Genomic DNA, 15,016 nt, shown 5'->3' with positions numbered 1-15,016 from the left:
AACGTAGACTAACCGTCTTCAAAAGTTGGGAGGTATGGTCTTCATGGGGGCTCAGAAAATTTTGCCAGTATGGGGCTCCGAAATTCTTAGTGGCAGCCCTGAGTTCAGGGTTTAAAACTATAGCTCCATGGGGGTTTCTAAAGTAGCTGCGTATCCCCCTCTTCAAAAGCACAGGTTATACCGGGAGTAGAAGTGTCCTGTGGTATCTAATAGCCTGCTTCACGTGTCAAAACTGAGGGCTATAAGGGTATGTGTCCACGTTCAGGATTGCATCAGGATTTGGTCAGGATTTTTCATCAGTATTTGTAAGCCAAAACCAGGAGTGGGTGATAAATGCAGAAGTGGTGCATATGTTTCTGTTATACTTTTCCTCTAATTGTTCCACTCCTGGTTTTGGCTTACAAATACTGATGAAAAATACTGACCAAATCCTGATGCAATCCTGAACGTGGACAAGTTTCACAGTCGCGCTCAATGCTGCCTTGTTTCGTCACATCGCTTTGCTGCCTTCCTGCTTTGCTTTCTGACTACAGTTGAGCCTAACAGCGCCCTGTCAGCTGACTCACTCACTGAAGACCTCGCCGACCGCCGTAGGAGTGAGTGCAGGAGACTACGTAAGCGGAAGTCGCTGTACAGAATGTGACTTGCGCAGACGAGGCCTGTCATAGACTGCGGTTGTATGCTGTCTCTCGCCTGTGAATTACTGTGAAGTCAGCAGTGGCTGTGGAGCATGGCACTGGTCTATGGAAACCTGAAGCTGTGAGTATTTTTCCAGTCAGCTCTCGTGTCATGTGCAGCCTGTGCTCACTAAGGAAGTGTGCGGTCCGCTGTGACTGAGCAGGTCCCGGCGCCATTAGATGGCCGACACCTGCAGATACGGTTCTCTTCACAACCGCCCTGACAGTGAGTGAAGCCTCCCCAGCAGGACTACTGGCCCCACTCGTTGCAGCAGCGTTTCCACCTCTTTATGCCCTGTGTTCTAGGGTTACACTTGATATACTCCTCACCCTTTTGTATTGGGACTCCTAAGAATTGTACAGTACTTTCTATTGACACCACCAGATGGCGCCTGTTCTGTAGCTTTCTTGCCTCTTGTCCTGTCACCGCCCGTTGAAGTAACGAGGGTGCAAAAGTTGCACAAGAAGGTGTGTTCACTTCGTCACTGCACTTAGTTTTCGCTGCAGAATCCTCACGTATTCTTAATCAAGATCCCAGTGAAAAGGCGCCACAATATGGCTACCACTAAGGCTGCTTTCACACATCAGATTTTTTGTTTCAGGCTAATTCCGGCTCTTCCGAAAAAAATCGGAGTAGTGTAAAACCGGATCCGGCTTTTCCCCCATTGACTTGTATTAGTGCCAGATTGCGCCGCATGGCCCAGCGTTCCTTCCGTTTTTTTTCCGGATCCGGCTAAAATTCCGATTCCGGCTTCTGAAAAAAACGTCTACTGCAACTTTTTTTGTCTTCGCCGAAAAAGCCTGAAGCGCCGGATCCGGCGCTTCCGGCTGTTTGCTACAATGAAAGCCTATGGGAGCTGGAAGGTGCTGGATCCGGAAAAAGGCGGATCTGGCGGCCTGATCTGGTTTTTTAAACTGAGCATGCTCCAATTTTTTTTTTTTTTTTTTAATCCAATACTCTATATAGGCTAGCCGGATCCGTCAAAAAAACGGATCCGTCGCATCAGTTTTTCACAATCTGCGCCGGATCCAGTTTTTCCAACACTCGCCGGATTTAGCCTGAAACAAAAAACCTGATGTGTGAAAGCAGCCTGAGGCCGGCCTCACACTAGCGAGTTTTACGGACGTATGAGCGCATAAACTATGTCCGTAAAATTCGCATTACACACGGCCCAATGATTCCCTATGTCCCAGCTCCTATCTGACGTATATTACGCATCCGTAATATACGGTCTTGTACGGCCGTAGAAAATCGCAGCATGCTGCGTTTGTCACTGTATTGCGCAAAAAAATCGCCAATGAAAGTCTATGGGGGCGAGAAAAATACGGATTCCACATGGACCAGCAGTGTGACTTGCGAGAAATACGCAGTGGTGTTAGTGAAAAGCCGGTAATTCAATTGCCGGCTTTTCATTTCTCCTTCACAAACCCGACAGGATATGAGACATGGTTTACATACAGTAAACCATCTCATATCCCCTTTTTTTTGCATATATTCCACACTACTAATGTTAGTAGTGTGTATGTGCAAAATTTGGGTGCTGTAGCTGCTAAAATAAAGGGTTAAATGGCGGAAAAAATTGGCGTGGGCTCCCGCGCAATTTTCTCCACCAGAGTGGTAAAGCCAGTGACTGAGGGCAGATATTAATAGCCAGGAGAGGGTCCATGGTTATTGGGCCCCCCCCCTGGCTACAAACATCTGCCCCCAGCCACCCCAGAAAAGGCACATCTGGAAGATGCGCCTATTCTGGCACTTGGCCACTCTCTTCCCACTCCCGTGTAGCGGTGGGATATGGGGTAATGAAGGGTTAATGCCACCTTGTTATTGTAAGGTGACATTAAGCCAGATTAATAATGGAGAGGCGTCAATTATGACACCTATCCATTATTAATCCAATTGTCTGAAAGGGTTAAAAAACACACATTATTAAAAATTATTTTAATGAAACAAACACACAGTTTGTTTTAGTATTTTATTGATCTCTCAATCCACCTGAAGACCCTCGCTTGGCAAAATAATAAACCCACAATATACTTACCCTCTGATGACCTGTCACGTCCCACGAAGTAAATCCATCTTAAGGGGTTAAATCATTTTACAGGCAGGAGCTGCGCTAATGCACTCGCTCGTGTCTGTAATCCCCGGGTGATGAAAGGAAAGCTGGGTAATCTGTACTTACATTGAGTTGCGGTGAGGCGCCCTCTGGTGGATGTTCTCATGAACTGGAGCCTTGGAAAAGTTCCCAGGCTCGAGTTCATATGAGTTCATCCACCAGAGGGCGCCTCACCGCAACTCAATGTAAGTACAGATCACTCAGCTTTCCTTTCATCACCCGGGGATTACAGACACAAGCGAGTGCTTTAGCGCAGCTCCTGGCTGTAAAATGATTTAACTCCTTCAGATGGATTTACTTCGTGGGACCTGACAGTTCATCAGAAGGTATGTATATTGTTGGTTTATTATTTTGCCAAGCGAGGGTCTTCTGGTGGATTGAGAGAGCAATAAAATACTAAAACAACCTGTTTGTTTATTTCATTAAAATACTTTTTAATAATGTGTTTTTTTTTTTAACCCTTTCATACAATTGGATTAATAATGGATAGGTGTCAGAATTGACGCCTCTCCATTATTAATCTGGCTTAATGTCACCTTACCATGGCAAGGTGACATTAACCCTTCATTACCCCATATCCCACCGCTACACAGGAGTGGGAAGAGAGTGGCCAAGTGCCAGAATAGGCGCATCTTCCAGATGTGCCTTTTCTGGGGTGGCTGGGGGCAGATGTTTGTAGCCAGGGGGGGGCCAATAACCATGGACCCTCTCTAGGCTATTAATATCTGCCCTCAGTCACTGGCTTTACCACTGGCGGAGAAAATTGCGCGGGAGCCCACGCCAATTTTTTCCGCCATTTAACCCTTTATTTTAGCAGCTACAGCACCCAAATTTTGCACATACACACTACTAACATTAGTAGTGTGGAATATGCAAAAAATAGCCGGATTACTTACGGTAATGCTCTTTTAATGAGTCCATGACAGCACCCACTGGAGAGATAGGGATCCGCCCCAAGGAACAGGAAACCTACAGAGACATAAAAGGGGGCGGTCCCCCTCTCCTCCTCAGTTTAATTTCAGAGTACCCGGAGGACCGCCAGTATTAGTCAACCATTACAATGTATCATCAGAATATAAACTTCATAGAAGTAATTACATTGGCTTTTATTAGGGAGGGATGTGACTGGGTGCTGTCATGGACTCATTAAAAGAGCATTACCGTAAGTAATCCGGCTATTTACCCTTCGCCATGACAGCACCCACTGGAGAGATTTCCAGAGACCAACACCTAGGGGGGGACCACCGTGCTGAGGATAGTCCTGCCAAAGTGCAGGTCAGTCGGATGACAGGTCAAGCCTGTAGTGATTATAGAAAGTGGAAGGAGCCAACCATGTTGCAGCCTTACATATATCCTCGATTGGCACGTTCCCTTTTTCGGCCCAGGAAGAAGCCATGGCTCTGGTGGAATGTGCTTTGATGCCCTCCGGAGGTTCTTCATTTTTCATGGAATAGGCCAACCGGATAGCGTCTCTTATCCACCTGGATAATGTTGCTCTTGGGACTCCATATCCTTTCTTTTTGCCCTGGAAGGATATGAACAGAGCCCTACTCTGCTTCCAACTACTAGTTTTCTCAATATATTGCAAAACTACTCTCCTGACGTCTAGAGTATGAAATTTTTGTTCTTCAGGAGTAGAGGGGTCTTTAAAGAAAGTAGGAAGATGTATTTCTTGTGACCTGTGGAACTTCCCTGCTACCTTAGGAAGGTATAAGGGGTCTGGTTTTAAGATTAGTCTGTCATGAAATGTGAGAAGGTAAGGTTGATCTATCGACAAGGCCTGAATGTCGCTGACTCTCCTAGCCGATGTTAAGGCTACCAAGAAGGCTGTTTTTAGCGACAAGTGTTTCAAAGATGCTGTGTCTATAGGCTCAAACGGAGATTCTGTTAGAGAGTCTAAGACTAGGTTTAGATCCCAAGGAGCTACCCTAGGTATGTGGACGGGAGTAACTCGTTCACAGGCCGTGATGAAGCGGGATACCCATTTATTACCAGCAATATTATGGCCATAGAGGGCACCCAGAGCGGACACCTGGACCTTTAGTGTATTAACCAACAGACCTAACTCTTTCCCTTTCTGTAGAGATTCTAGTATAGATTTTATTGGGACTTCAGAGGGGTTTGAATTAGTATGGAACTGAAGAAATTTCTTCCATATTTTGGTGTAAATTTTTGTTGTAGATGGTTACCTGCTAAGCAGGAGTGTATCAATTGGGCCTTTTGAAAACCCCCTGGAATTTAATATCTGCCTTTCAAATTCCAGGCCGTCAGGTGGAGGCTGTCCACCTGAGGGTGGAAGAAAGGTCCCTGAGAGAGAAGGTTTGGGATTGAGGGAAGGACCCAAGGATCCGTCACCGACATTGACCGCAGGCACGAGAACCATGGTCTCTTGGGCCAGAATGGTGCTATCAGTATTATCCTGGCCTGCTCTTCCCTGATCTTCCGTATTACTTGTGGAAGCAGAATTATCGGAGGGAAAGCATATGCTAGCTTGAATTGCCAGGGTGTTTGAAGAGCATCTAGAATGTCCGGGTGATCTGCACAGGACCGAGATGCGAATTTCTGGACTTGTTTTTTTCTGTTCTGTAGCGAACAGGTCTATCTGGGGCTTGCCCCATAACAATGTTATTTTGTGGAAAATGTGAGGATTGAGACACCATTCTCCTTGATGAAGAGTGTGTCGACTTAGAAAGTCTGCTTGTTGATTGTTCTCTCCTTTGATGTGGACTGCCGAGAGGGACAACAGATGCTTTTTGGCCAGGATTAAGGTATTGAGTAGATAAAGACACCGCGCCAACTAGATAAGGCGATAGAAGGTGAGCGTCTGCCTGGGCAAGACGTAAAGCACAATAGAAATAAAACCAGTATCAGCAAACTAGTAGCCAATAACAGAGTGAATACCCGTTATATCCAGAGTTTCACATAAAATGCGTGGCTAATGTTAATAGAAAAAACACACTTACTGACTAATAATGTAGCTACTTGTAACGATGATAGCGTGTTCTCAGTAGGGCTGTAGTCGTCCTAATGGGTATGGAGCCGGGATCGCCAACGGCCCAGAGAAGTGGGGATACAATGTCCAGAGTGGCGATGTCCAAGGTAGCAGCGTGGGGCGGCACAAGCACCTGATGGTATGGGGAGCGTCCTCCCTGGTGAGTGTGTGCCCGCCGCGCACGTCGGGACCACCGCTAGCCGGCACACGTAGGCCAGAGGAAGCTGGTGCACGGAGCGGTGAAAAAAGGGGGCGTGGTAAAGGTGACGTCACCAAAACAAAATGCAAAGGACAGATGCCGCACAGGACCACAATTGTGGTCCTGTGCGGCATCCGTCCTTTGCATTTTGTTTTGGTGACGTCAACTTTACCACGCCCCCTTTTTTTCACCGCTCCGTGCACCAGCTTCCTCTGGCCTACGTGTGCCGGCTAGCGGTGGTCCCGACGTGCGCGGCGGGCACACACTCACCAGGGAGGACGCTCCCCATACCATCAGGTGCTTGTGCCGCCCCACGCTGCTACCTTGGACATCGCCACTCTGGACATTGTATCCCCACTTCTCTGGGCCGTTGGCGATCCCGGCTCCATACCCATTAGGACGACTACAGCCCTACTGAGAACACGCTATCATCGTTACAAGTAGCTACATTATTAGTCAGTAAGTGTGTTTTTTCTATTAACATTAGCCACGCATTTTATGTGAAACTCTGGATATAACGGGTATTCACTCTGTTATTGGCTACTAGTTTGCTGATACTGGTTTTATTTCTATTGTGCTTTACGTCTTGCCCAGGCAGACGCTCACCTTCTATCGCCTTATCTAGTTGGCGCGGTGTCTTATCTATTCAATACTTTCCTTTTCTATTTGACAGAGTTAGCACAGTTACTGTCTAGGCATCCTGCAGCCTCCTAGTTCATTCTCCTGGGAGTGCCGGTGTGTGTTTATTTCTTTGTAGGATTAAGGTATTGTTTGCGGAAGACATTAGAGCGTCTGATCTTGTGCCGCCTTGTTTGTTTAAATACGCCACTGTCGTAGTGTTGCCTGAACAGATTCTGACGTGGCTTCCTCGTAGCTGTGGGGGAAATTGACGCAGTGCATAGTTTACCGCATTCAATTCTTTCAGGTTTGATGAATATAAATCCTCATTTTTATCCCAGGTTCCCTGGCAGAATCTATCTCCCATGTGTGCGCCCCACCCGTGGGGACTAGCGTCCGTAGTTATCGTGTGGGATGGTGATATTACCAAAGGGACACCCCCTGCTAGGTTGTTTTTATCTAGCCACCACACTAAGGAAGATAAGACTTTCTCGGATAAAGTTATTTTTGATTCAAGGTGCCCCAGAAATTTTCTGTTCCCGAAGTATCTGGTGTTGCAACGTTCGGGTATGAAGTTGTGCCCACTGAACGGCTGGAGTACAGGAGGAAAGGGATCCTAGTAAGGACGTTCCTGCCCTCAGGGACATTTGAGGTTTGTGAATGGCCGCCACTACTTTCCCCTCTATAAGAGAGATTTTTTTCTTGGGGAAGTAGACATTTTTGTTTTATGGAATCTAGATTGAACCCTAAAAATGTCTGAAGAGAAAGTGGGATGAGTCTGGATTTTTTATAGTTGACGATCCAGCCCAGGTTTTCTAAGGACGAGACAGTCTCAGCTAATCGTTCCGCACACTGAAAGGACGAATTTCCTACAACTAAAAAATCATCTAAGTAGGGAATGATTAAGGTGTCCCTCTGGCGAAGGTAGGCCATTACCTCTAACATTACCTTCGTGAAGATCCTAGGTGCCGTGGAGAGACCAAAGGGCATGGCTGTATACTGGAAATGATGAATCTCCCCCTCAAGAGTTACTGCCACTCTTAAGTATTTTTGATACCTGCTATGGATAGGGAGATGGTAGTAGGCATCTTTTAAATCAATGCCGCCCATTTTACAATTTGGAAAAAGGAGCTAAATGGCCGATCTAATAGACTCCATTTTAAACGTATAATTCTTAATAAACGTATTGAGTTTTCTAAGATTTATAATTGTTCGAAATGAACCATCGGGTTTAGGGATTAAAAATAACGGAGAGTAGAACTCTCTACCCTCTTGTCCCTTTGGCACCCTAACTAAAACATTTTTAACTATGAGACTTCGAATTTCCAGTTCAAGGGCCCTCTGTTGCACTGGTGAGGAAAGGGCTGTTAAAATAAGAGTCATGGGGAATTTGGAGGAATTCTATCTTCATTCCTTCCTTAACAATATTTAGAACCCAGGAACTTGACGTGATTTTTCGCCATTGGGGAAAGAAAAATTTTAACCTACCCCCTACTGGGGTGTCTGGTGTTTTAAAATGTATTGTCTATACGGAAGGGGGGGCCTTTAAACATAGTGCCACCCTGTTTTCCCTCGCTTGTGGCCCATCGTGACGATCTTTCATTTTGTGTTCTTTTCCCGAACGGTCTCCTCCTAAAGGTCTTCCTATAGAAAGGAATTGAGGGGTCAGGGAAGGCTTTTTTCCTCTCCTTCGCTTTTTTGAGGATTTCGTCTAATGCTTTCCCAAACAAAAACTCACCCTCACATGGAATAGCACAGATCTTAGCCTTTGACTGCATATCCCCCTTCCAGCTCTTCATCCATAACGCACGTCTGGCATTATTAATCAGACCCGCTGATCTTGCTGCAAGGCGAAGAGAGTCAGCTGAAGCATCGGCCATGAAAGCTGCTGCACCTCTAATTAGTGGTATCGCATCCCGGAATTTTTGTCTGGAGACCCTCTGTTCGATCTGTTGATCCCACTGATCAATCCAAACAAGCATGGATCTAGCTGTGCATGTGTTGGCAATTGATGGCTTAAATATGCCCGTGGAAGCTTCCCATGATCGTTTTAGTGACGATTCTGCCTTCCGATCTAGAGGATCAGAAAGTAGGCCCGCATCCTCGACTGGTAGAGCTGACTGTTTTGAAGTGGAGGCGACTGCAGCGTCCACCTTAGGAATTTTAGTCCATGAAATTAACTCCTCATCATTAAAGGGGTACTTCCTTTTGGAGGCTGACGGGAGAAAACCTCTCTGGTCCTGTTTCTCCCACTCCCTCTTTATCAGTGCCTTAACCGCAGGAATTACTGGAAAGGCTCTTCTCTTCCTTTCTGCCAACCCTGCAAACATGATGTCTTGTGCAGTTTGGTCTTCTTTTGCATCCTCACAACCTATTGTATTCCTGATGGATTTTACTAGGTTGTCCACCCCATCAAGGGGAAAACAAGCCCGACCCTCAATGTCCGATTGTGTCGAGGAAGAGGATGACACCTGCGAGGAGTCTGAGTGGATAACGCCTTCCTCCTCGGACTCAGATCTGGATACTGCCTTTTCTTTACCGGATTTTTTAGGGGGGGTACTGGCTTGTGAGATGGCCTGTAATTCTTCTCTAATTATGGCCCGTATATCTGTGACCGACATAGATGGACTCTGCATTGTTTCAGTCATACATTGATTGCAGAGTTTTTTGGGGTGGGAATCTGGGAGAGGCTCGTCACATAACGCACACTGTTTGTGCTTAGATTTTTGTCTCTTTTTGGCCTGGGTGAAGAAGACATTTGTGGAAAAGAGTGTCAGCTTTATAGGCAGAGGGGAATTACACTCACCCAGTGAAGCTGTACGGTACCGAATTAGGAGGTTGTGTCTTCCTGGATCTTGAATCCTTGGTCTCGCTCCTGTGGCTGGCATCTGAGGACCTTCTGCTGGTTGGCTCACCTGCTGGGTCCACTGTTTTGCCTGGGGACGACATGTTGCATTACCTGTGCATTTGCAACTACCCCCTTTTTATAGGCCAAGATCTGGTCAGCTTTTTTTTTTTTTTTTTTCTCCAGTACCCCATAGCGGTGTACTGCGCATGCGCGAAACCGCGCTTTCCCTCACCGCTGTGGGGGTGACCCGGAAGTGCTCACCCGCCCCGGGGCAGTATGGGGATTTTTACACCGCTTCCATGCACGTGCGGCCGCCATCTTGCCCGGCCTGCGCTATGGAGCGGTGTGCCGTCTGCCGCTGCAGCTGTGCCTCAGATCCCGGACCTCATACCTGCCGGTCCGCGTCTGGAGCTTCTTCAGGGCCGCACCTCTGCCGCGTTGCCTCGTGGAACCGAGCGGCCTCTCCCGGACCAGGCGTTCCACATGCCGGCCAGACGAGGGGGGAGCCGTCTAACGGAGTCTCCCCCGACGCTGCTTCTGGACTGCATCCCCTGCCGTTCTCGCGGAAACCGCACAGGCGGATGCTTCTAGCCCAGGTACGCTGTAGCTCGGAGAATCCAGAGATCCTGTCCCCTGGGAACAGGAAACCTAAACTGAGGGGGACCGCCCCCTTTTATGACTCTGTAGGTTTCCTGTTCCTTGGGGCGGATCCCTATCTCTCCAGTGGGTGCTGTCATGGCGAAGGGTAAAAAGGGGGATATGAGATGGTTTACTGTATGTAAACCATCTCTCATATCCTGTCGGGTTTGGGAAGGAGAAACGAAAAGCCGGCAATTGAATTACCGGCTTTTCACATATATCGCGCTGGATTCAATATAAATACAGTGCATACATACATACATACATACATACATACATACATACATACATACATACATACATACATACATACATACATACATACATACATACATACATACATACATACATACATACTATGTTTTACCGAACATTTGAGCACATAAATCCATTAGATGTCGGTTTTGCAAGCCTGCGAGAAAATCTCGCATTACGGATGCCATACGGATTACATACGGAGGATGCCATGCGCAAAATACGCTGGCACACCCTGCCTACGGATGACATACGGACCACTATTTTGGGGACTTTTCTGCGTATTACGGCCGTAAAAAACGGACCGTATTTTTATACGCTGAGTGTGAGGCCGGCCTAAGGCTGTGGTTTTTGGCACGTGGTTTCCAGATAATATCCATCTCTTAAGCAGCAGTACACACTTCCGGTGCCTTGAGTAATGCTATTTCTGTTCGCTGATCCACAGCAAAACTGCAATGGTTTCCAGAGTAAATGCATACAATTTTTTTTTTCTAGCCTAAGGCTGAGTTCACACGTAGCAGAATTGCCGCGGAAATTTCCGCGGCAATTCTGCGCCTCCTGCCGCGGGTATATCGCATGCAGAATTTGCATACATATACCCGCAGAAAACTAGCGTTTTGCAAGCATAATTAGCTTGCAGAATGCTAGCGTTTCCCAAGCGATCTGTAGCATCGCTTGGAAACCTGTTTGACAGGTTGGTCACACTTGTCAAACATAGTGTTTGACAAGTGTGACCAACTTTTTACTATACAGGTCCTTCTCAAAAAATTAGCATATAGTGTTAAATTTCATTATTTACCATAATGTAATGATTACAATTAAACTTTCATATATTATAGATTCATTATCCACCAACTGAAATTTGTCAGGTCTTTTATTGTTTTAATACTGATGATTTTGGCATACAACTCCTGATAACCCAAAAAACCTGTCTCAATAAATTAGCATATCAAGAAAAGGTTCTCTAAACGACCTATTACCCTAATCTTCTGAATCAACTAATTAACTCTAAACACATGCAACAGATACCTGAGGCTTTTAAAAACTCCCTGCCTGGTTCATTACTCAAAACCCCCATCATGGGTAAGACTAGCGACCTGACAGATGTCAAGAAGGCCATCATTGACACCCTCAAGCAAGAGGGTAAGACCCAGAAAGAAATTTCTCAACAAATAGGCTGTTCCCAGAGTGCTGTATCAAGGCACCTCAATGGTAAGTCTGTTGGAAGGAAACAATGTGGCAGAAAACGCTGTACAACGAGAAGAGGTGACCGGAACCTGAGGAAGATTGTGGAGAAGGACCGATTCCAGACCTTGGGGAACCTGAGGAAGCAGTGGACTGAGTCTGGTGTGGAAACATCCAGAGCCACCGTGCACAGGCGTGTGCAGGAAATGGGCTACAGGTGCCGCATTCCCCAGGTAAAGCCACTTTTGAACCATAAACAGCGGCAGAAGCGCCTGACCTGGGCTACAGAGAAGCAGCACTGGACTGTTGCTAAGTGGTCCCAAGTACTTTTTTCTGATGAAAGCAAATTTTGCATGTCATTTGGAAATAAAGGTGCCAGAGTCTGGAGGAAGACTGGGGAGAAGGAAATGCCAAAATGCCTGAAGTCCAGTGTCAAGTACCCACAGTCAGTGATGGTGTGGGGTGCCATGTCAGCTGCTGGTGTTGGTCCACTGTGTTTCATCAAGGGCAGGGTCAATGCAGCTAGCTATCAGGAGATTTTGGAGCACTTCATGCTTCCATCGGCTGAAATGCTTTATGGAGATGAAGATTTCATTTTTCAGCACGACCTGGCACCTGCTCACAGTGCCAAAACCACTGGTAAATGGTTTACTGACCATGGTATTACTGTGCTCAATTGGCCTGCCAACTCTCCTGACCTGAACCCCATAGAGAATCTGTGGGATATTGTGAAGAGAAAGTTGAGAGACGCAAGACCCAACACTCTGGATGAGCTTAAGGCCGCTATTGCAGCATCCTGGGCCTCCATAACATCTCAGCAGTGTCACAGGCTGATTGCCTCCATGCCACGCCGCATTGAAGCAGTCATTTCTGCCAAAGGATTCCCGACCAAGTATTGAGTGCATAACTGAACATTATTATTTGATGGTTTTTTTGTTTGTTATTAAAAAACACTTTTATTTGATTGGACGGGTGAAATATGCTAATTTATTGAGACAGGTTTTTTGGGTTATCAGGAGTTGTATGCCAAAATCATCAGTATTAAAACAATAAAAGACCTGACAAATTTCAGTTGGTGGATAATGAATCTATAATATATGAAAGTTTAATTGTAATCATTACATTATGGTAAATAATGAAATTTAACACTATATGCTAATTTTTTGAGAAGGACCTGTAGATGCAGCCTATGCCGCATCTATAGTAAAAGATAGAATGTTAAAAATAATTAAAAAAAAGAAAAAAAAAAAGGTTATACTCACCTCAGCGGCTTCCGTTCCTAATGCTGTGTGTTCAGAACCTGCCATTGACGTAGCGGTCACGTGACCACGGGTCATGTGACCGCGACGTCATCGCAGGTCCTTCACACACACCTCGGAAGCTGCTGAGAAGGTCGGGCCGCCAGAGGGTGAGTATATCGCTATTTTTTTATTTTAATTCTTTTTTTTTTTAACACTTATATGGTGCCCAGTCCGTGGAGGAGAGTCTCCTCTCCTCCACCCTGGGTACCAACCGCACTTGATCTGCTTACTTCCCGCATGGTGTGCACAGCCCCGTGCGGGAAGTAAGCAGATCAATGCATTCCTATGTGTGCAGAATCGCCGCGATTCCGCAATTTTAATGAACATGCTGCGTTTTTTTCTGGATTGCGATTCCGCTCAGGAAAAAAATGCAGCATGTGCACAAAAAATGCGGATTGCATTCTGTTACATAGGATGCTTTTAATGTTAGCGTTTTTTTTGCGGTTTTATAGCGTTTTTATAGCAAAAAAAGCGCAAAAAATCTGCTACGTGTGCACACAGCCTAATGATTGCCCGATGTCGGAGTGCGCATTGGCGGCACAGGTTGTATATACTGGGCTTCGCTTGCTTTTGGTCCAGAAAGGGTCTGGCAGTTGTGTGAAAGCACTCTGCAGTGGCAGGAAGACAATGTTCCTCCAGTGTTCTCCATCTTCATATTTCATGGATCCCAAGCCTGAGTAGGCAAACTTGAGTCGGGCGGTGTTGCAGTCCCCGCTGTATTTCCTTTTGTTGTGGTACGTCCTCACACTTTGGATTGTGTTGCCTCCTAATCATTTAGTAGTGGTGTTCTCAGGAAATAACTTATTTTTCTTTGCTTAACTCAAATGATCAAAAAGGAATAAGCAGAGACCTCATTAGTCCAAGTGTATTTTATATCCACCCACTCAGTTTTACTGCTGCACCTTGTACTGTGTGAGATTAACAGCTCCTCAGTGTCTCCTCCCTGCTGCCATCAAGTAAAATGGGTGGAGACTATATTCATGAATACACTTCCATTCAATATTTACACTTTTTCTGGGCTTTACAAATATAAAGTCATTCTAATAACTTTCAAAGCACATCAGCCTTATTAGATCTAAGATCTATTAATGCTTTTTGGCAATGTCATTGTTTGAAAGCATTGTGTTCAGGTACTAAGTTTTATTTCATTGTGCTCAAAAGAGACATGTCCTCTGATTCATTCTGGCCAAACCGCTCCAGTGTTTCAGAGAAAATAAAGTTCGATCATCCATCCAAAAACCAAATTAGTCTGGCACTGCCTCCTGCTGTCTGTACCCAGAAATGCTACAGGGGATTGACTAGTGAGACCTGTCAATCACTGAGAGTGGAGCTTGGAAGAGAGAGCTGGAGGCAACCCTATGGTTCTCTACTCCAAATTCTAATTATATTTTCTCTGAAATGCTGAAGAGTGCAGCTTTAATTTATTAGTTACATAGGGAAGTGTCTCTAAGCTTTCACCTGTTCACACCTGGTTTTCTCTTTGGAAGTGAGTCAGTGTTTGATAGCTATACTGTTCAGTTAGGTCCAGGAAAAAAAAAAATATATATATTTTTATATATATATATATATATATATATATATATTATTTTTTTTTTCTTGATCGTACAAGGTTTTTTTTTAATCAGGTCCAGTAATATTTTAAGTGCCAAAATATGTGTTATTTGGGCTCTGTATGCCACTTTTTTTTTTTTTTTTTTTTTTTTTGAGAATGAAACAACTGAGATGCAATTCAAGTGTGGACTTCCAGTTTTCATTAGAGATTGAACAAAAATAGCTTGTGAAACATTGGAATTTCCAAGGTTAGGGAGATGGAGTCCATTTTAGTAGAGTCTGCATAAAATGGATGACTCTGACTCCTAAAATATACAATAAATTGGACTCGGTAGTTCAGTGTAGTATGTGCTGTAATAGTTTCCATAGTTTGGTAAAGTTATGAAATGTCCTATAAATGTCTGTTCTGTTCCTGATGTAAGGTTCTAGGCTTTTAGTGGAGATCAATCTGTTCGGCACTCTATGCACATGCTCAGTAGTGATCAGTGCTGTGGAGTTGGGAGTCAGGGAAAGAGGAGTCTGAGATGTGGCTTACCGACTCAACAACCCTGGGAATTACTATTATTTTTCTACAAATCCTAATTTCAGGGGCTCAAAAGTAATTGGACAAAATAACTTTACCATGAATAATTTTTAC

General features: G+C 45.3%; 1 protein-coding gene across 5 annotated transcripts in view; it reads left to right on the top strand.

Annotated features, from left to right (window-relative positions):
• Positions 1-513: 513 nt before the first annotated feature.
• Positions 514-15,016, top strand: part of SACM1L (SAC1 like phosphatidylinositide phosphatase) — a 573,015-nt gene continuing 558,512 nt past the window's right edge. For 2 of the 5 annotated variants that reach the window (XM_077269421.1, XM_077269419.1), the window contains exon 1: positions 519-759. In XM_077269421.1, coding sequence (XP_077125536.1) covers positions 731-759 — 29 coding nt within the window. In that variant the 5' untranslated portion in view covers positions 519-730. Of the gene's footprint in view, positions 760-15,016 lie in introns of all 5 variants that reach the window. The other 3 variants (XM_077269420.1, XM_077269418.1, XM_077269423.1) reach the window with 2 other exon arrangements.

The sequence above is a fragment of the Ranitomeya variabilis genome, chromosome 6, assembly GCF_051348905.1.
Source record: "Ranitomeya variabilis isolate aRanVar5 chromosome 6, aRanVar5.hap1, whole genome shotgun sequence".
NCBI lineage: Eukaryota > Metazoa > Chordata > Amphibia > Anura > Dendrobatidae > Ranitomeya > Ranitomeya variabilis.
Note: the sequence above shows the minus strand (reverse complement) of the source record. Positions and strands in the feature narration are given on the sequence as shown.